Raw genomic sequence first — 22,316 nt, forward strand, 5'->3', positions numbered from 1 at the left:
ACCAGCAGCTCTTCTGGTCTATCTGATCTAGACCAGAGTAAACAAAGCTTCCTCATTCTATCTTCTGCATTTGCTTCTTGTTTGTAGGCTAAAATAAACATGCTTTTAAATCTCCGGAGGATAGGAGGTGTCCCAGGACCCTTCCAGTTCTGATGTGATCCTTGGGCCTGCTAGGGCCACCTGAGTGAGGAAACGAAATGCATGCAAACATGTGATTTCCCACATTCACTTTCTTTCCTGGATACCCCAATTCTTGGGGTCAGAAGTAACTGTCAGAGGCCGTTCAGTCCCACCTGGAGCCCCTACAACAGCCCTTCTGGATGTCATGTGGCATCTGCTTACATCCAGTGAGGATGCACTTACCCCCCAAGGCAGCCTTGCCCATCTCCTTAGCTCTGACAAACAAAGGCTTCTTCCCCAGTGGAAGACTTCTACCCAGTGGTCTCAAATCTGTCCTCTAAGGCCTCTGTCCTCACAAACCACATCTAATCGCTCTTCTTGGAATAGAGCCCTTCAGAGATTTCAACACAGAGGTCATGTCCCCTGAAATCTTTTTTTTTTCCAGGGTAAATAACTCCATTTCCAACTCGGTCCCACGTGGGGCTTTGCTTGGTCTCTTTAATCCTGGTTGGTCCCTAGGATATCATCAACCAGTCATTTAACAAACATCTACTGAGATCGCCCTAGGCAGTCTGGTTTGTGACCATCTCCTTCCAAGACTGGGGTGTAGATCAGATACAGCACCTAGAAGAGAGAGGAGTCAAGGACTGGAAAGACTTCTCCGCTCCTATTACAGCCCCTCCAGAGGCACTGCCTTGTTGGGCTGAGACACTGGGTTGCTAAATCTTGTTGATTTTAGCTTAGGGTGGTCCTTGAACCAATTCCCATCCATCAGCAATGGCTTTCTGAGAGACTGGTTGAGAAAGATTGAGTCTGGATCTGGGCCCACGAAGGGAAGAAAGGAGACCCCATCATGCAGAAGAGCAAGTGGTTTTCTGGTTTCCTCCCACAGGACCTCAGAGTGTCCCTGTTTCTGTCCCTCCTGTCAGGGGTGCCTCATTGTCAGGATCTTGACTCCATCGGTCATCTAGAACATTCACCAGTCCAGCTCTGAGTGCCTTGGCATCTCTGGTATACATGTTGTCAATGTCCACTTAAATATGTTGAGGGAAAATGTCAAACAGGACACAACTGAGGTTCCAAGAGGTTAGGCTCTCCATGGAAAAGAGACCTACACTTCAGTCAGTCTGACTTAGAAGCCTGATTTCCCTCCAGGACTCAGGCTTCCACTTCCAGGAAGGATAAGTAGTGAGCAGACCCTTCAGGCCCTTTGAGTGGCTTCCGGCCTGCCAGGCAGGCATGAGGCCCCAGGTGCGTGCACTGATGGAATCGCGTGGACACAATCCTGCCCAAGTTCTAGCGCAGCCCATTTCCTGGCACAGTCACGTCTGGTTAACGGGAAGCACTCGTCTGTAAATGGGGATAATAAGGTCTACTTTTCAGGGTTGTTGTGAGGATCAACTGAGATGGCATATGTGAGTGCCTAGCTCAGTGACTGGCACAGAGAGGGTGCTTGATAAATGAATACTGTTGCCCTGCATTGCTGTGAGCTGCTTTTGCCAAGGTGGAGTAGGGCAGTGTCTGGGCCTCTGCAAAAGGCATTTCAGGCATACAGGAGGCAGAATTCTGTTACCAGCAACTGCGGTCTATAGGAGCCAAAATATGGCCGGCCCCAGGGGAGCCAGGGGCACAGCCAAGCTGATCCAACCTCAACCCAGGGCCAGAGCGGGTTTGGAGAGGCTGGATAAGCAGATAGAGGGAGGCCTAAATACCACCCCCCACCCCCCATCCTCAACACACGTTCACTGCCAAAGGCTGTGGCAGAGGCTACGAGAGGCCACCTCAGGGTAGGACTCAGAGCTTGGTCGGGGGCCCAGGCCATATGGGGCTGAGGCAAGGAGCAGAACTGGGGCCCATGTGCCCAGCAAGCTGTGCCAGCCCAGCCCATGCCAGCCCAGCCAAATTTGAGTTATATCAGGAGAAGGGATCTGTTCAGAAAACTCACCCATCTCTGCATATTTGCATATTCTATTTTGGGGTCGCTTCTTTTTTCCCCTTCGCTTCCTAGAAAAGTTCTCGTGATCAATTCCAACTTCACCTCTGCTGAACTGCAAACACTCACTCTCTATCCTATCTTCCCTCCAACCACCCTCTCCCTGGTCAGGTACTCCAGGGTTCTCTGTCTTCCCTGCCTCCACTGCCCCCACCTAGTCAGGCCTCAACCCCTGCAACTGGGCTCTGTGCCAAGGTCACCATGGCTCAAGCAGTCAAGTCCAATATCAGCCCCTGGGTCACCAAACTTCTCAGTGGTACTTCATACCACCTGACCATGCCCCTTTTGTCCAGTTCTTTCCAGCTTCTTTCTGTCCAGCTCTGATGACTCCTGCTCTAGCCTTCCCAGAAGCAGCCCATCATCTCCTTCCGGGTCCCACGTCCAACAGTCACTATTTGTTATAAAGTCTAACTCCTTAGTGGGTGTCCCTTTTCCTGCCTTTCCTTGAAAAGCTGAATGCCCTTCTCTCTTGACACAGGCCCATTCAATTTAAAACTTCCTGATCATTATCTCCAGCCTAGAAACCTCCAGCTGTCTCCCAGACACCCCCAACTGGTGTCTCATGGCCCCTCCAGCTCAGTATATCCCAACTGGTCTTGTACGCCAAATCCCAAGCCCGATACCTCACTCCTGCCGCACCACCCTCTACCCACTCACATCCTGCCTGCCCCCCAGATCTGGTCTTTCACATCTCACATCCCTCTCCTCCTCCCAGCCCCCTGCTGCAACTCTAGTCAAGGCCCCCACCGTGTCCCATCTGCAGGCAGCGAGCCTCCTAGCTGGCCTCCCACTCTCAGTCTCACTTCCCACAAATCCAGCCTCCACGCAGCTGTCAGATTCTCTCACACGAGTCTGGTCCTCCACTGCCCTGCCTAGAGTCATCCACGGGCTGCTCTCTGCCTTCAGGATGAAGCCTTAGCTCCTCAGCCTGATGAGAGCCCCCCACCCCACCTCCCACTTCTCTCAGAAGCCATGGGCAGCAGTGGGAAGGTTGCCAGCTTTGGAGTAAGTGGACCTGAGCTCCCAAGGCTGATCTGCCCACTGCACCACCATGACACTGGAGACAGGTAACCTCTCAACCTTGGTGCCCCCATCTGATAAATGGAGCTAATCATAATACTCACCTTTGCCAAGATGAGCCGTAAATGCTGACTCAAGTCTCCTGCCCCACCCACGCTTCTCCGCACCTGCCATACTGCCCATCACACTGTCAGTTCTAAGTGGATCACAGCTTCCTCACTGGTCTCCCCTGCCCAAGCTCGCCCCACTCCCCATCTCTTCAAACACAGCAACCAACGGCCTTTCTAAAATGTAAACCCAGCTCTCCCCCCGATGCAGATTCTCCTGTGACTTCCACTGCCCCTAGGATAAGTCCTAACTCCTTACAAGGCTGAGAGCGCTCCAGCCTCTGCCTACCTTGAAGTCCACCCTCACACCCAGGGCTCCAGGAGCCGTGTCCTGTCCGCTCCCGGCCCACTCTGAATGTACACCTTCTGGCCCAATTCCTCCTCACCTGAGGCAGGCCTCATGTCAGAGGCCACCTTCTCCAGACAGCTGTCCCTCACACACACACACCCTACCCTAACCCAACCAACTGAGCTCCGTTTCCTATGAGCCCAAGCCCACAGGACCAGCCTGGCCTATTCTCATCAGGCTTAGTGTAAACACGTTTGTCTGTTTTACCAACAGCACGGCTCTGTGAGAGCAAGGCCCCCGTCATGTTTAACTGGCACAGAGTAGAGACTGAATGAATGTTTGTTGAAAGGATAAAGGGGACAATAGTGAGGAAGGAGTCCTTGGCCCTTGGAAAGCCCCAGGCTCAGTGGGGGCACTTATCAGACCCAAAATTTACTATTTAAAACATGGCTACAGGAAGCAAAGCCAACATACCCAGACCCTGGAGGAAAGAGCTGACAAAGAAGGGAAAGGGAAACTGTGGGGACAGTTCAATTCTGGGAAACAGTATAACTGGTATTTGGGACTCAGTTCCAGGGACAGGGCAAGGCGACCCAAGTGTTCCACAGCATAATGGGCCGGGGGTGTCAAGGAGAACTAGCACAGTCCCTGGGGGCCGGGGGCAAGTTGCCACAGGACGGAAACCAGCTCAAGGCGGGCTGTATCATGGAGACGGGAAGGGCTGTGTCAGCCCCATTTGACCAGACAAGTCTGTGAGGATGGAACTGGCCTTTGTTTCCATCACAAACAAGCCAGACACATCAGGTTCGGAGACAGAGCTTCCTGGTCTTTGCTCTCAACCACAAAGAGGCAGTTGGGTTCCAGGCAGACCAGTGAGGCACGAAGAGGCCTGGCACCAAGAACCTTGGCGAGCTCTGCGTCCTTTCAGCCAATGCAAACACCCCTCAACATTAGCTCTCGGGAAATGTGGAGACTTCCCATTTTCTGGAAGGAACAAACAATGTTCAGACCACATGTGGAACAGTGGAGCCTCCCAAGGACTTCTCTGTAAAGTGTCACCAAGACTGGAGGCCATCTGGAAACAGGAACAGGACTTGCAAGGGGCCAAATCCAGGAGGACATGTCCAAGGGCAAGTGAATTCCTTGTGTGTGCTCATTCTCTCAATTGTGTCCAACTCTTTGTGACCCCATGAACTGTAGGCCACCAGGTTCCTCTCTGCTCATGAAATTCTCCAGGCAAGAATACTTGAATGGGTTGCCATTTCCTACTCCAGGGGATCTCTCCAACCCAGGTATCAAACCCACTTCTCCTGCACTGACAGGCAGATTCTTTACCACTGCACCACCTGGGAAGCCCAACTCTCCTGAACTGAAGCCCAGCTCACGGAGCAGAGGGAGCAGGCTTGCTCTGTATGGTCCCTTAAGACAGAAAGGGAGCTAAGAGGTAAATGTTCTGAGGAAGCAAGGACAGAGTAGGCAGTCCTAATCAGGGGTAAATCTTCTGTCCCAGGAGATGACAAGCAGAAGATGAATGACATAAGCATGGAGGCTGCAGATGAAATCTCTGCCAAAGGCACATGGCAGGAACAGCCCTCTGAGCAAATTCCCACCGAAACACCAGCTGAAGGGAAGGGTTTTTTCCTGACAGAGTATTCAAAGCACATGAAACCCACTCGCTCAACTTGGACATGTCTGCAACGCACCAGGGAATGCTGTGCCAAGGGGAATGAGAGCTCAGGCAGATGGAGCAGCAGCTTGGGAGTTGGTGCCCTCTCTGCAACACGAAAGCTGGGCCCTGTTGGTGTTGGTGTTGTTGTTTAGTATTGTTATTTAACTGCTCTTGTATTTATGCCTTCAGGACAGAGACGTGGGCCCTGCCTCCTGGCACGGCTCTGAGGCCTGGATCCTGGCATCATTACAGAGCGGGCATCAGAGTGCATGGTGAGACTGGCCAGGGGAGAGACAAGGAATCTTTCACAAGCCTTTGGGACAGGGAGCAATGGCGGAGGATGAGGGGGTGAGCTTCCACTCGGCCATTCCTCAGACTGGTCATCCCAGGAGCACAAGGCTCTTCTGGCCACAGCCGTAACACAGCAGCCACCCTGGAGACTGGGCAGCAGTCCCTGGGCACATTCAGAGGAGGCCACACCCAGAGCACCAAAGGGCCTGGAGGCTATCACTGGAAACTTCTGCCAAAACACCAGTGTGGGCATCACGCGGCATTTCGGGACACAGATCTCAGCTTCTCCACCTGGGGCCCAGCTGATGCCATGGCACCAGAACCTACACACCACGCTTGCCCCACCACCACCTCTACCCACTCAGATCAGCCAGAAAGGCCACACAATGAACAAAGCAGAACGTCGACCATCAGGTGTATTGGGGCGAGTAGAGACGGGGCACCTTCAAGAGTGCTTCCCATAGGCAGCCGCCTTAGCAGTTTGCTGGGGGTTCAGGAGGAGCAGGGAGTTCACGGGGCTCCTCCGGCAAAGATGAGCTCCAGGGCCGCCTGGATGTCCCCCCCGGTGGCCTGCAGGGCCCGCAGGCTCAGCTCATCGTCCTGGATGCCCATGTCCCTTAGCTGCTGCAGCTGGGGCTGCCACTGGCTCTGCAGAAAGACAGGACAGGGAGGAGTGGTCAGTAAGGATCCAACAGAGACTTGTTCACCTCTAGCAGAAGGAGGTGTGTTCCTCCAGGAAAGCTGCTGACATGAGGTTCCATACAACACAGCACATCAAGGTCTGCGGACTGTGGAAGAGGTCTATGGAGAGGCCTGAGGGTTTAGGGAACAAATTAAAAGTTTTTCCAAAAAAAGGGGGAAAATGTATCATAAAGATCAAAAAGAAAAAGCATAAAGTATACAATGTCTAAATTTCAAAAGATTACTTTCTTTCTCTGCTGTATCTATACACACACACACACACTTTTAAATTAACTTTGTTGTTTTAGTATGATACACAGTGCCTGGTGGCTCAGTTGGTAAAGAATCCACCTGCACTACAGGAGGCTGCCTGCAATGCAGGAGACCCAGGTTCAATTCCTAGGTCAGGAAGATCCCCTGGAGAAGGAAATGGCAACTCACTCCAGTATTCTTGCCTGGGATATCCCATGGACAGAGGAGCCTGGTGGGCTACACCCCGTAGGGTTGCAAAAGTAGGACACAAGTGAGCGACTAAACCACCAACACCACACTGTGAAAAGTCTCACACTCATCTACTTGTCTCCCCCATTCCTGATAACCTACTTTATTTTCTTTGAGGAAATATAAATACACATTCCTATACTTACCCTTTTCTTATATCGCTCCTTTTTTTCCTAACATATTAAGGTATCATAGAAAACGCTTGTGGATGTCCTGAAATGTACCACAGGAGGGCAGCTTCCAGTCTTTGCTGTTATAGAAACGCTGCGGTGACTGGTTCCGTATAAATGTCACCCTCTGCATGCACATACATCTCCGGGATAAATTCCGAGCAATGGGACCGCAAGGAATTACAGGCCATCTGTACTTCCTTTTTGGTGAACAGTCTGTTACTATCCTTCACCTGCTTTTCTACGGAGCTGTTGGTCCTAAATCACTAGAACTTCAATTCAGGGAGATTTTGCCCTTTGTCTGATCTGCGTTACAGATTTCTTTCTGGTTTGTGATCAGCTTTCAGACTTCGCTTGTTCTTTTTGTATGTTGGTTTGGTTTGCTTTGCAGAAATTTTCACATTTATGAACTCAAAATATATGTTGCTCTTTATACAATGGTTCCTTGATTTTTTGACTTTCAGCTATGAATGGCCTTCTATATGGATTTAAAGAAATTTAGTATTTTCAATATCTCTGTCTCATGAAAGAGAAAGTACACACCTTAGGGAAAAGGATGTGTTCACACTGTGGGAAGGAGAAGGCAGTGAGGATGAAATGCAAATTCAAAGAAGCAGGCAAGCAAGGGTGAGGATGTGGAGGATTTTTAGAAAACCACAGAAACCGACTCAAGTTTCGTTTACAGGCCAGGTGAAGACATAAAGGTTTCTAAGCTGAAGAGCAGAGTGAAGAAGCATCAGGCTGCAGATGATGAAGGAACCAAAAAGACCAACTGTCTCCAGGTCCTGCTCCTGCTCCCCTCACTGTCCACCGAGCCACATGGGGCAGTGAGAACCACACGGGCCAGACCTTGTCCCTGTCATTTAATGACCTGGACCAGTTCCAGAAATGACGTTCATGCCCCAGGCTTAGGAACAAACAAAAGAGAGTAAAGCAAACAGCTTGTGCACAGAGGCATGCAATAAAATGTGAACCCCTGGGTCACACACGTAGCTGCTAGCTAAGCTTCTGTGTTCCATGAGGCACGGGAGATGGTATCGCTCCCTGGTGACCGCCGGACAGGCCTCATCTCCTTTTGCAGGCACTCAAGACCCTCACACTCAGGGTTCTGCTCTCTTTACTCTGGCCCCATCTCAGGACCTTTCATCGTGGATATCGCCTCTGCTCTTGCCAATTTGCATGTGTACCTCCACATTCGCTCAAACAGGTAGCTGCCTCTGCTGGGACACCACATCCCCTCGACCAAACATCCCCTTCTCTGCCTGGCTAACCTCTAATTAATTCTTTGACAGTAGGTACAACACCACTTTCTCAGAAAAGTTTTACCTGACCTCAAGCCTGGGCCAGCTTCTCACCCTGTTGTTCCCTCAGTTCAGTGACTGTCTGGCACCCCTCCATGGCGGGAATGAGGACTGGCTCATCACTATCCCAGGAGCTGGACCAAGCTTGGACCAGACATGCTTAAGGCTCAGTCAATGCTCACAGGATGGACAAGTGACTCCTCAACTGAAACAGCCACTGAAATACCCAAGCCAGGTGGTCAGTGGAGCCAGGCCATGGGCACTGGGTGCAGGAGTGGAAGCTGCAGGGACACCCGCCCTTGCTGGGAGCACCCTCTCCTGTCATGCTGCCACGCCCCAGCTGTTCCTGCAGCAAAGCAGGCCAAGTGGGAAGGGCCTCCAGAGGGCAGAGAAAAGCTCAGCGTCCAAAATACCAAAGAAGCCGTGTGAACATCAGAAGGGGGAAGACTGACCTGAAGGCTGGGCTGCCCCGAGGCCTGCAGGGCATGCTGCAGGGCTTGGCTGAAGAGATCGTTGGTGATGGGCGTCCCTGACTGGACGCTGGAGGACATTGGGGAGGTCCCTGAGGAGTGGCCCTAGAGACAGACCATGGTCAGTGCCACCCTCAGAGCCACCCCAGTCTCCCAGCACACACCCACTGCCATCACATCACCCCACGGTGCCCTGGGTGCCTCACCACTGCCTCCCAGCAGGGGCCAGCAGGAGACAGCCACAGAGCCACCTTAAAGCTCTCTATGTGCGCAGGAAGGGTTCTGTACTCTTTTGCTCCAGGGAGATGGAAGAGGACCCCTAACTGAGCCTAGGACCCATATTGGCAGAGGAAAGACGGCTTTGCCGGCTGGAGTGACTGTCACCAGGAATGCTTAAGCCTGTGATGTACGCCTGGCCACTTTCAGGAATAAGTAAGGAACCATTATGCGACATGAGGTTCTTCCAACTGCTGAGAAGAGTCAATCAGGCCTAGGATGAGCCCCTGACTTCTGAGCCTAAAGGCAGGTGAGGGGAGGTCACCTGAGCTGCAGTGGGAAACCCACTGGGGCTCCAGGTAGAGCTCAGATCAAAACAAATGGAGCACAAGGATCAGCAAAGGTAAACCCACTCTACCACTGGGCCCTTCTCCCTGGGGGCCCGGCCTGGACCTTCCCACCCCTCTCTCCATACCTGGGGGCTCAGCCTGGACCTTCCCACCCCCTCTCTCCATACCTGGGGGCTCAGCCTGGACCTTCCCACCCCCTCTCTCCATACCTGGGGGCTTGGCCTGGACCTTCCCACCCCCTCTCTCCATACCTGGGGGCTTGGCCTGGACCTTCCCACCCTCTCTCTCCATACCTGGGTACCAGGAGTCGGCGTGTGAGAGCTGCTCTCCGGAGTGCTGGCCAGGGCCAGGGCAGTGGCCAGCTCGCTCTGGGTGATGGGCCGGGGCCCAGCAGCTCCACTGTACCCCAGGGAAGCTGGGCGGGAGCTGGGGGTGCTGCTTGAGGGCGTGGACCTGGCACTCTGGACAAGGGAGGTGCCCAGATCAGAGCGGAAGCCCTGAGTGGTTCTCAGAACCCCACCCCTGCTCCAGGAACAGTTCTTGGGGAGACTCCCCAGGCTGCCAGGGTCACAGCAATAGTGTGGCACACCTGGGCCCCCACAGGGCCTCTGACCACCCCCTGCTGGGCGTGCCAGGTCCTGGGGAGGGCGCCTCCCCAGCACCATCTCCCCCAAATGGCAGGCAGCCTGTCACTTACTGGGTGAAAGTCGTCCTCATCATCAGAGAGCCCTTCAAACAGGAAGCCACCTGGAGAAGGAAGGACAGATTTCAGGAGGAGGAACAGGAAGGCACAGGCGCTGCTCCAGCGTCTCGGCGCTAGTTACTCCAAATTCATGTTCTCATCTCTCCCCTGGAAAATTACAGGACAGATGCTCTCCCTGACTCAAACCCAGAGTTCCCAAGGAGCACCCTCTGCCAGCACTATACATAGCTGCGAGTAAAGCAAAGCCCTGGGCCACTGCCCATTCCCCAGGGGCCTGCGTCCCGCAGTCCAGGGGCTCACCTGGCATGTCCCGGTAGGCGCTGGAGGGCACGCCCCGGGAAGAGGAGTCGGCCCCTGGCATTGGGGTGCTGCCTGCCACCGAGTGCAGGACCAGGACAATGGCATTGACCAGGGCAGGGTGAGCAGGGACCAACCTGAGATGGAGCAGGAAGAAACTCAAGGGTAACTAAGAAGGAAAGAGCATCCTTGGGTTTGACAGGAATTCTGGGCGCCCCTCCTAACAGTCAAGTCACCCCTGCTTGTCCTTAAATTTCCCAGTCTTCAGCACCTCCCTCCAGGCGGCGTGTCTTCCTGCTGCTCTGCCTTACCCTGGGGCCCCCGCAGATGCTTCACTCTCCTCTCTGGCAATGCATGATGGGACACACACAGCCCAGAGGCTCAGGGGTAGTCTCCTGTCTTGACTCCAACACTACTTCACTGGGCAGTCTTTGAGTGGTCCCTCCTCTCCCAAGGGTTTGGCTGTTTTCTTCACTTGAAGATAAAGGGATATAACCTCTACTTTCCCTTCCAACTCTAAAATTTTGGGACGTATGCACCTATTTCTTTCCCAGCTTAAAATCCTTCACAGGCTCCCTAATATCTACTGAATGAGATCTAAACTGAGCCTGGCCTGCAAAGCCACCTCCCTCAGGATGCTGCTTCACCCCCACCTCTGTCTGCCCCAGCCCTTGGGCTTTGTCCTCACCTCCCCCCACCCCCACCCCCTCCTCCAGCCCTGGCTCCTCCCTACCTCCTGACACATTCAGAAGACAGATTTGGGGGATGGGCTCCAAGAGCAGAATCCAGGGCGACCATTAGGCTTCTGGCCCGACCATGAGGAGAGAAAAAGTGCCCTTAGTAAGATGGGTATACTTACGTATCAAGCATGTTGGGGTCAGCAAAGACAGAGAAGAGGTCCTTGTCCTGGAGAACCCCTGAAGGAAAACAGGACATCTAGCCAGATCCAGTGGGGAGGCCTTGCGGCAACCAGCTTAACAGGGATACGCGTGCAAAGTGGGGGCAACACGTGCCAGCAGCACAACCCCCGTGCTCTCCATGTTGCTCCCTATGCCCCTGCACGGAGGCTACATACTGTGCACAGCACCCCAGCCTCTTTCCCCGTATCTCTAGGCTCTCCCCTTGTCCATCAAGGTGTGCAGGAAGGCTTCCCTGACTGCTGTGGTTTGGGCTAACTGCTGCCCTCACATGTCTTCCTCACAGTCTCATTTCTGGTGTTACTTAGGCCACGATTTCTCTGTGGGGCTGCAGTTCTTAGAGGGTTGGGTATATGGAACACATCTGGATTACTCCGCCTCCTGCCACAAGACCAGCAAATCTTCACATGATGTGTCAAAGCTTCTTTAAGGTAACTGCCTCCTCCTGGCTTCTCCTTCTTCAACAGTTCCTATTTCCTTCAGTTCAGCCTTGCACTTACCAAGAGCAATGGGGTCACTGCTGAGGCCTGGGGTGGCCACAATGATCTGATCCAGAGATTCCTTATTGCTGAGCATTTTAAAGACCTGCAGGAGAAATGGGGAGGGCTGAGCACTCCCACTAGCTCGGTGCACTCAGAAATACCCACACACAGCTGAAGTACTTCCTTCCTCTAAGTGCTTGCACGCACACCACCATACTGGAACAATAGCCCCAGGGAAGAGATGAACCTCTTTTTTTCTCTGAGAATATGGCTTACTGGAGGGGAAACAGCATAAAAGCAAGATCACAATAAGCCTTCAATCTATGGTCCTTACCCCCATTTCTAGTTCTAATGCTTTCACAACAAAAGCTCTTATTATAAGCCCAATAACAAAGGTTTCTCTAGATTTTGAAAGTCCTTTTCAATCTCCAAACAACTATCATTTTGCATTTATATATATTGGGAAGTTTGCAGCTGTCTTCATCTTGCTTATCAACTCTCCTATGGAAAGTCATCAGTGCATTTTCCCAGTGAGGGGATCCTGGGAAGGACCGGTGGGCAAGCAGTTCAGTCCAAGTCAGAGAATGAGGCCCAGCAGAAACAGCATACGGATCCTTTGACTGTAACAATATTCATTCCATGAGGCCAATGTCAGGAGAGGCTGTATCATTATCATTAGAGGGAATCAACAATGCCTAGCTGAGAGCCTCTTTGGGGGAAGACAGGGTTCGACTGGGACCCACAGACGTGGCGAAACCTCCCCAAGAACTCTGAGGAGCCATGGCAACCAGCTTCCAGCTCCCTCTCTGCATCACCCCTCTCCAGCAGGCCTGCCAAGAGTCTCACAGAGGGTTCAGCACACACTCACCGCCTCCCTGTAGGAGGAGCTGCTGTGCAGGGCGGTGTGCAGCACTCGGAACTCCCTCAGGGCAGCCACTTTGTCCACAGGTTCTGGGGATGAGACACTCAGTTACCCTATGACCAGGGCCTCACCTCTGCCACAGACACAGAGCATCGCTTCAGCCAGAGTCCAGGCACGGGTTCTCTTCCCTTCTCACCCCACTATGAATGGGCACCCGATCAAAAAAAGCTACACCACACACATGAAAACTGCACTCTCTTTTTAAGCCTCTTTGGTAGATAAATAAATTCAAATTCTAGCAGAGGAGACTCTTACCTTAGGAAAAAGACTGTTCTGATCAACATCCCACTGCAGGAATTCTAGACTTTTCACACTTGGAAAGGAGGAGGGTATAATGAACTCAGTAGACTTTTGTGCAGTGATTTAAAATAAGTGCTGCAAGCCATCTGAACAATATGGAGCCATGTTGACACAATATGTTAAGAGAAAGAAATAGAACATAAAGTTGTATGGGTGTTCTCTAGTAAAACTTTATGAGATGTCAGTGTGGGCCAAGGCTGGATGGGAACAAGCCAAGGTGACAGGATCGGGAGGGTAACTGGTTTATCCTGGGTATTTTCTTTCAGGCCTCTGTAATACTATTTTGATTAAAAAAAAAAACAACAACAACAAATAACAAGAAGGACCAAGACAACATTGTACCTCTAGGCTTCTGAACAAACTTTCATCACATGTCCAAAAACAAGCATGTCACTAGAACTCAAAGTTCCTTTTTGATCTTTGGACGTTATGACTCATACAAATGGGAAAGTCTAGCAGTTTTCTTAGTTTTAGTTGGTCACTTTACTATTTAGGACATCCGCCCATTTCATAGATAATTTAGGACATCCGCCCATTTCATAGAAATTCTGGTAACAGAAGGGGGAGTAGGCAGGAAGTCCACCTGGATCACACTTTTAAGTGTGTGACCCTCACCCAGGAAGGCTACTTGTGATTATGTGGCCTTGCACTGCTCAACTCCAAAGGCATGATTTCCAAAGCAAAAAGAGAATGGCACGCCTGGGGTTCTGTGTGGCAACCACACCCTTACCTATTGTTCTAATCATGAGGGTTGTCTCTTGAAAAATATTCACCTGAAGTAAGTTACCTGGCTTATTCGTTAAACAAATTTGTGCTAAGCATTTACTCCACGCTTTTGGAGTGAATCTTGTTTTATGCAAGGCACAGGAATGTAAAAAGTAAGAGTCCCTGCCATCAGGGAACTCTTAAAGACAGTAGGAGAAATGAGACAGACTCAAAGACACACACACACAATTACCACATACCATGCTGAGGGCTTCCACAACAGAGACATGGACCACAGTGAGGGCATTAGGCACATGGAGGCCCACAGCCCCCAGGAGAGAATGTTTGAGAGGAGTATTGAAGGTAGAACAGAAGATGACTGGGGGAAGAGGTACTGTAGGCCTAAATGAGAACAAGTGCAAAGGCTTGGGAGAAAATAAGCATGATGTGCTTTGAGAACACTAAGCTGTTTCTATGCTGGAGCCCAGGGTACACACCCCTGCTCAAACAGCAGGCCTACGTGAGATCCTAAAGGGATGTGCGACCTTCTGCAGAGAACCACCAAAGGGATCCAGGTGCGAAGGAAGCAACTGACACTTTTCTCCTCCTACAGGATCTAATCTGGTGGAAGATAAAGAAATGTGCTTCCTTTTGAAAGAACACTCAAGGATAAAATATCTAAAATGCCATCACAAAAATTTCTTTGCAAATCTAAAAGTTTATTTTCACCTCCGAATAAAAAGTCCGTTTGTTTCAAAAATAAATTTCCAGGGGATAAAAGGGACTTGAAATCTTAGGCCCATAATCAGCTAAGAGTTACAGGTTGTCTCTTAATGTCTCTGAGCTAATCTCATCCTTTGGAAGTGGGAGGCAGCCAGCCCAGTGGAAAGAATACTCTTGAGCCAGGAAAATCTGGATTCACATCCCAGCTTTTGCATTCATTTTTCTAAGCAGATGACCTTGAATGAATATCTTTCTAACTCTTTTTCTTCATGTATAAAATGCTAATACTGTTACCTGACCTGCTGAGCCACTTGATTAAATGAGATACCAAACAGCAACAATCTGGCTAGAAGAAGCAACAAATGCTCCTTTCCATCTGTCAATCCCCTCCAGCCACAGACCAGAGGGGCACACCCGCAGCTGTGCAAGGTGTGTTACTGCTCTTACAGAGGGGACGCGCACCACCAGAGCCACAGGGCACCTCAACAAGAGCACGCTAGAAGGGACTCAGAGGATGTGGGCTTTAGTTAGGGGACTCGGCGGGGGAAGGTTAAGGAAGCAGGGTTTTGTTGTGGATTGGAGGCTGTCAGGAAGTGGGGGTGATTTTATGATTAGGTATCTTAATAATTCTTATCTAGAAGGAAGGAAAACTAGAGCAAGATGAAAGCTGAAATTGGTGAAGAAACAGCAGTCACTCCTAATAGGCAGGATAGAGGGTTATTTGGCCATTTCTGTGGTTGGTCAATGTGCGGGTTTATGGCTCTGTTCAGAAATGAGAAGAAATCTTGTTTTTATCTGGATCCGTTACAGCCCCAGAGTGAGCAGCCTTATAGATGCTGGTGACCTGTGAAATTGTTCACGATTCAAGGCCTAGCTGAAGCCCAGGCCAGCCCCTGGATACCAGAGACTGCCTTTCTCTTTCTCACTTCCCATCAGGGTACAAAAGAAGATCTTTTTGTCCTTTATGTTTAGAATTGAAAAGAGGGAGAATTTCAAGCAGATAACCAGTCACAGCAATTGTGAAGATTATTAAAATATGCCAAACTGCCCGTTTTTAACAAAGCTAATCTCCTACACAGCTTAGCTTTATCCTCAGGGAGGCTTTTAAAACACAGATGTGAAATTTAAATTATGAATTCCAAGCAGCACCTTTTATCAATAAGTCAGAAAGGCATGAGAGGCTTTGTATGTTTCCTCCAAGAGCTACTTTCATACCATTTGAATATTCTCAAACTCCAGGAAAATAAATTAGCAGGAGTGAGGTGACTGAACAAATCACCCGCCTGAGGCAGTTTGTGGGAAGATTTGCAAACATGAGAACACACCATAACATTTAAAGGGCAAGGAGTTTTCAGCTTCTTTCTAATGACAACAAAAATAACCAAAAAATACAAGGTTCGCTGAGAAACAAACTGTTGCCCTAAAGGAATTTAAATAGATACATACTCTCCATCCCACTAAAACAACCGGTAATGAACTTAAAAGTGCCTTCTGTTAGTGGCCACTGGCAGCAAGAAAATCAAAATTACACTGTTCATCAATGTGTCTAATCCAATAAATGATAAAGATATCCTTTATTATCATTTCAGTAAATCTCCCCTATGTTCCCCCCAGGCCCTTGCCTCAAGGACACACAGACCCTCATTCCCTTGCAGGTATTTCAGAAGCTCTGCCTGTCTAAGAGCCAACACTCACCCGGTTTCTGGTCAGGCTCAGGCCAGGACTTGCGCAGGACATGGACTGTGGATCCAGGTTGAATGCCATAAAAGTCAAGGGTCTGATCATCTTTTAGCTTCCGGCCACAGTATATCAGATCTGGGGGGGGTGGGGCGGGGAAGAACCATTCATTTATATTTTACTCTTCATAACAATTTAAATGACTTTTGTCCCCTAAGAACCTTATCTTGATTGGACACATAGCTAGAGAATGATATATGCTTTAAACCGTACTCTTACTTAATAAATACATTTTGCCAGCCTGGATGGGAGTGGGCCCTGGGGAAAATGGATACATGTATATATATATGTACTGCTGACTCCCTTCACTGTTCACCTGAAACTACCACAACAATGTTAATGGACTAGACCCCAATACAAAATAAATAAAGTTTGAAAATAAATAAACAAATACATTTTAATAACAATTGTTACAAGCACAAATTGATAAAATACAGAATCTATGCACAGGAAAACTCTAGAGCTTAACATCATGGAGACTGCACCATTTAAATGAATGGGAAGATGTAACAATAAAAAAGAATGAACCCCATGTTTTTATGACTAAAAACACTTTTTTGCCAGCTTATACCATTTTGCCTGTTTATATGCCATTGCATTAATAATATATGGTTTCCCAGGTAGCACTAGTGGTAAAGAACCCACCTGCCAGTGCAGAAGACTTAAGAGACCTGAGTTCGGTCCCTGGATTAGGAAGATCCTCTGGAGGAAGACGCAGAAACCCACTCCAGCTGGGCTGGAGAATCCCATGGACAAAGGAGCCTGGTGGGCTACAGTCCATGGGGTCACAAAGAGTTGGACACAACTGAAAAGACTTAGCATGCATGACTGAAAATAAACTTTTTGCCAGTTTATACCATTTTTCTAGTTTATATGCCATTGCATTAATAATATAATTTAATTATATTCACTTTCTGAAAGTGATGCTGGAGTCCAGGGTTTGATCCCTGGTCAGGCAACAAAGATTCTGCACGCCACACAGCATAGTCAAAAATAAAAAAGAGAAAGAAAGAAATTATATGAACCACCTAGAATGCCCTTGCCATCTCTCCTTTTTCACTGCCTTCCCTCTAACCAAAACCAACCAAAAATCCTTCTAACCATCCCTTAAGACCTACCTCAAATGCCATATACTAAGGGCCTTTCCCTCGCCAGCACCTCCTTCCAGCCCAAGTTCTTGCTCTTTCTAAGAATGTCATAGTTAAGGAATGTTGTGATGAAGTAGTTCAGTATATTGTACAACTAAAATGGCAGCCAACAGTTTTATTATATGATTTGTTTCTATTCACCTAACAACAATCACTTCCCAGCAGTGTTAACATTTGTTTTCGTTTAGTCTCTAAGTCATGTCCGACTCTTTTGCAACCCCATGGATTGCAGCCCTGAATCAGGCTCCTCCCCCCATGGCATCTCCCAGGCAAGGATACTGGATTGGGTTGCCATTTCATTCTTCAGGGGATCTTCGACACCTAGGGATTGAACCCACATCTCCTGCATAGGTAGGCAGATTCTTTACCACTGATCCACTAGGGCAGCCCAGTGTTTACATTATGAGACTATAAATCCCAAACCCTTAGTTTACGCTTGTGATTCCAGAATGATTCTCCCCCAAAAGAAATCAGAGCAGAAGGCCATCCCCAGTCCACAGAGACTCACCAATCAGCTCAGGGTCTGGAACAGACTCCTGGAGTTTGCCAGCAATGAGCTGCTTCAGAAATGAAATACTATATCCCCCCAGGGAGTATTCTCCGAGCTCTGTCTCTGGCAACCGAAGAATAGATTTGGGGGCAAGTGGCTGGTCAGCCAGCTTCACCGCCAGGTGCCAATCTGAGAGAGACATCCTCTCTCTTTCGCGCTCTCTCTTTCTCCCTGTAAAGGAACAAAGCCTTAGTGGTTAAAGGACAGACCTACACCACCCCCACCCCACCAAGGGGTTGAATGAGAATTCTCTGTGACTCTGTTGGAAAAGCTCAGGATGCAGCATCAGGAGGCCTGAACTAGAATCTGAGGTCCTCTTTTCATCATTCAATGGCAGCAGGAAACTTCAGCTCTCTAAGCCTCTTTGGCTTTACAGTGGACATAAAAATGCCATCCCACCTAACAGGAGTGTTGTGAGGTTCAAATGAGATCATCCAACCCTCTCCTTTATACACACTCTGTGTTTCTTCATCAACTTTTGCTTTAACCAAAACAGCTTTATCAGAAGCTCCCTGCCTCCTGCTTCTCCCTGTTAAATATCTATGCAGCCACTCATCATTTTAAAATGCAGATCTGATCAATACACTCCTCTGTTTAGAAATCAAATCACTTCTGTGAATAAGTCTAAACACCACAGCCTGGCTTTCAAAAACATTCACATCTGTTCTCTCTACCAGCCTTCCCCTCTCAAGAGTTCTGGGCTGCCCCACCCTTCCCAACACTTAAGTCCACCCCCACCAAGCCTGGATTCAAAACAAAGCCCTCCCCCACTCTGCTCATCTGCTAACTCTGCATGTAACTCCTCTTTCCTCTTCCCTCTCTAAGCAAACTCCGATCAAGAGCAACTCAGACACAACCTCCTCTGTTCTCTCTCTCTCCCCCCTCTGTTGTTGTCACATTCCCTCATGACAAAGGAGTATCTAAACTCTTTACTTCTCAATCGTCTCTGCATCTCATTCTTAGAGGCTTGAAAGCAAAGACTAGAATTTTTTGTCTTTATTGATTCAATGCCCGGTATTTATGGGTACCAAGAAAATGAATCAGAAACCCGGCAGCTGGGAGAAATAAGACAAGACAAGCCCTTGTTAGAATCATTACTGCTTCCAAAGTGGCTTCTTCGGAAGAGGAAAGAAAAGGCTTCGAGGCTGTGCAGCAGATCCTAAGGCACCCTCAAACCTTCCATCTCCAGGTTGATGGCAGGGAAGGAAATGGATCTTTTAATATACTATATATCATTGAATCCTCACAACTGTTCTGAGACAGGCATTATCATCTACATATTACAGCCGAAGAAACCGAGATCTAGAAAGGTGAAGTCAGCGGCCCAAGGTCACTGATAGTTAATATTGCGACAGGGACACTATCTCTTGGGTGACGACCCCACCACTCCCACAGAACCAGCTAACTAGTCACCACAGGTCGATCCCGCGCGGCCCGGGACCCAGCGCCCTCACCCGTCCCGCGGAAGGAACCCGGCCGCAGGGCCGCCGGTGTAAACACTCACTCAGGTCCTCTCGCCGGAAACCGGAAGCTTCGCGCTGCATTCTGGGAGTTGCAGTTCCTGAAGCGGCTCCCCCACCCCCACCCCCACCCCCACCCCCCCCACAACCCCCCGCCCCTTTATAAATAGCTGGCCGGCAAGGGGGAGCTAGTTGTAAAGCTTCCGGTTTCCGGGGGTGTGGCTACTCTGCAGTTTGAAAATCCGGGCGCGAGGGTGTCTCCGTGCTTTCGCGTGATAGCGTTATGTATCACTCAGTCTTCCAAGGCGCAGGTCACCGGAACGAGGTCTGACGTGAGGTTTGTGTGCGCGCGTGCTAAGTGGCTTCGGTCCTGTCCGACTCTTTGCGACCGCACGCACTGCAGCCCGCCAGACCCCTCTGTCCATGAAATTCTCCAGGCAAGAACACTGGAGTGGGTTGCCACGCCCTCCTCTAGGGGATCTTCCCGACCCAGGGATCGAACCGGCGTCTCTTTTGTCTCCTGCATTGACAGGTGGGTTCCAGGTATGATGTTTACAGCCCCACGATTCCCGCAATGTCCTGGCACTCATGCAGAGTCCGCAGGTTACGCCAGGTCCGTACAGCTAGGCAGATGGCAACTCCGGTTTCCGGACTCTCGGTCCTGGGTCTCCCGCTTCGACCCGTCCTCGCTCGGCAAGGACCCTTTCCGAAGCGGCCTCTTCAGACTCGCCCCAGCCTTGTAATCCTCACCAGGAAACGGCCTGTCTTTGAGTGAAATCAGCTTCCTTTGTGCTCCTCGCTTCTGGCTTTTCGTGGCGAACATGCCTGTGAAGGCATACTAGGAACCCAACGATGACTTCCTCTAAAAGTTGGTACATTGAGAGAAGTTACCAAGGGTTCCTGGTACACCCCAACGTGCAGTTCAGTTCAGTCACTCAGTCGTGTCCGACTCTTTGCGACCCCATGAATCACAGCACGCCAGGCCTCCCTGTCCATCACCATCTCCCGGAGTTCACTCAAACTCATGTCCATCGAGTCAGTGATGCCATCCAGCCATCTCATCCTCTGTCGTCCCCTTCTCCTCCTGCCCCCAATCCCTCCCAGCATCAGAGTCTTTTGGGGTTTATATCAGTCATTCATAGAATTCGTTCGGGAAGGGGAATTTCACAGGACTCTCGGAGAAACTGCATACAGTCGTCCATGGTATCCGCAGGAGATTGCTTCCAGGAGCCCCTCGTGGATACCAAAATATGCGGATACTTAAATCCCGTGCCTAAAACCGGTGTTGTATAGTCGAGTGTATTTTTTTTTTTTTTTTCCGAGTGTATTTTAAATGCATAGTTAGAATAGATTTTTTTGCCCAGAGGTTAGAATTAGATAAACTATTCTGTTATAACTCTACTGGAGGAACTCATTCAAGGACTAAAGAAAGCCAAAAAAAAAAAAAAAAAAAAAAAAACCCAAACAGGTAAATATATAAGAAAATAATGAGGTTGATCCTAGCAACTAAAGACTGATTTGGTGTGCACAAACGTAAAAGCAGGACTGCAACATTCCAGTGTATGGACTGAGACTAAAGCAACAACTGAGCAGGATAGCTTGACTATGGAGAGCCTATAAACTGCAGGTTCTGGAAGGGCCTAGCACTGGAGCTAATTACTACTCTGTTCTTCAGTAAACTGAAAAATTAAAGCAATGGGAATATCAGACCACCTTACCTGCCTCCTGAAAAATCTGTATGCAGGTCAAGAAGAAACAGTTAGAACTGGACATGGAAAAACAGACTGGTTCCAAATTAGGAAAAGAGTAAGTCAAGGCTGTATGTTGTCACCCTGCTTATTTAATGTATATGCAGAGTACATCATGTGAAATGCCGGGCTGGATGAAGCACAAGCTGGAATCAAGATTGCTGGGAGAAATATCAATAACTTCAGATATGTAGATGACACCACCCTGATGGCTGAAAGTGAAGAACTAAAGAGCCTCTTGATGAAAGTGAAAGAGGAGAGTGAAAAAACTGGCTTAAAACTCAGCATTCAAAATTCTTAGTGATGGGAATACCAAACCTCCTTCTTCAAAAACTAAGATCATAGCATCCGGTACTATTACTTCATGGCAAATACATGGGGAAATAATAGAAACAGTGGCAGACTTTATTCTCTTGGGCTTCAGAATCACTGCAGATGGTGACTGCAGCCGTGAAATTAAAAGACACTTGCTTCTTGGAAGAAAAGCTATGACAAACTTAAACAGCATGTTAAAAAGCAGAGACAAAGGTCCATCTAGTCAAAGCTATGGTTTTTCCAGTAGTCATGTATGGATGTGAGAGTTGGACCATAAAGAAAGCTGAGCACTGACAAAGTGATGCTTTTGAACTGTGATGTTGGAGAGGACTCTTGAGAGTCCCTTGGACTGCATAGAGATCAAACCAGTTAATCCTAAAGGAAATTAGTCCTGAATATTCACTGGAAGGACTGATGCTGAAGCTGAAGCTCCAATACTTTGGCCACCTGATGTGAAGAACTGACTCACTGGAAAAGACGCTGATGCTGGGAAGGATTGAGGGCAGGAGGAGAAGGGGACCACAGAGGATGAGGTGGTTGGATGACATCACCGACTTCAATGGACTTGAGTTTGAGCAAGTTCTGGGAGTTGGCGATGAACAGGGAAGCTTGGCATGCTGCAGTCCATGGGGTCACAAAGAGTTGGACACAACTGAATGACTGAACTGAACTCTTTCAATATAGGAGATTTTCACAAATATCACCCCATTTTCCTAAAGCCTAGGTTCCTCATTGTTGCTGTTGTTCAGTTGCTAAGTTGTATCTGACTCTTTGCCACCCTGTGGATTGCAGCACACCAGGCTCCTCTGTCCTCCACTATCTCTCAGAGTTTGCTCAAATTCATGTCCATTGAGTCAGTGATGCTATCTAACCATCTCATCCTCTGCCGCCCCCTACTTTGGCCTTCAATCTTTTTCAGCATCAGGGCCTTTTCCAGTGAGTCAGCTCTTCTCATCAGGTGGCCAAAGTATTGGAGCTTCAGCATGAGTACTTCCAATGAATATTCAGAGTTGATTTCCTTTAGGATTGACTGGTTTGATCATGCTGTCCAGGGGACGCTCAAGAGTCGTCTCCAACACCACAATTTGAAAGCATCAATTCTTTAGTGTTCAGCCTTCTTTATGGTCCAAT

General features: G+C 49.3%; 1 protein-coding gene across 2 annotated transcripts; it reads right to left on the minus strand.

The window, feature by feature from the left end:
- Positions 1-5,887: 5,887 nt before the first annotated feature.
- UBL7 (ubiquitin like 7) lies at positions 5,888-19,253 on the minus strand. Of its 2 annotated transcripts, none has more exons than XM_006046348.4 (11): positions 19,167-19,253; positions 17,621-17,833; positions 15,923-16,042; positions 12,446-12,528; positions 11,596-11,680; positions 11,038-11,095; positions 10,182-10,315; positions 9,876-9,925; positions 9,472-9,639; positions 8,595-8,717; positions 5,888-6,137 (listed from the first exon to the last, which is right to left on the minus strand). In XM_006046348.4, the coding sequence occupies exons 1-11, from the start codon at positions 19,204-19,206 to the stop codon at positions 6,000-6,002; spliced, it is 1,212 nt and encodes a 403-aa protein (XP_006046410.4). In that variant the 5' UTR covers positions 19,207-19,253; the 3' UTR covers positions 5,888-5,999. The 2 variants fall into 2 exon arrangements, with proteins under 2 accessions (XP_006046410.4, XP_006046409.2); XM_006046347.4 differs by having other exon boundaries at positions 19,117-19,225.
- Between the last annotated feature and the right edge of the window lie 3,063 nt (positions 19,254-22,316).

The sequence above is a fragment of the Bubalus bubalis genome, chromosome 20 (assembly GCF_019923935.1).
Source record: "Bubalus bubalis isolate 160015118507 breed Murrah chromosome 20, NDDB_SH_1, whole genome shotgun sequence".
Lineage (NCBI taxonomy): Eukaryota > Metazoa > Chordata > Mammalia > Artiodactyla > Bovidae > Bubalus > Bubalus bubalis.

What these genes read in the sequence shown, in the direction of transcription:
- UBL7 (XM_006046348.4), bottom strand. Translation starts at nt 19,206, where the DNA reads ATGCAGCGCGAAGCTTCCGGTTTCCGGCGAGAGGACCTGA. An exon ending in GCTCCTCCTACAGGGAGGCG is followed by an intron (nt 11,681 to 12,445) that starts GTGAGTGTGTGC and finishes TTTCTCCTGCAG; the next exon opens with GTCTTTAAAATGCTCAGCAA. An exon ending in CGCCGACTCCTGGTACCCAG is followed by an intron (nt 8,718 to 9,471) that starts GTATGGAGAGAG and finishes GTCTGTCTCTAG; the next exon opens with GGCCACTCCTCAGGGACCTC.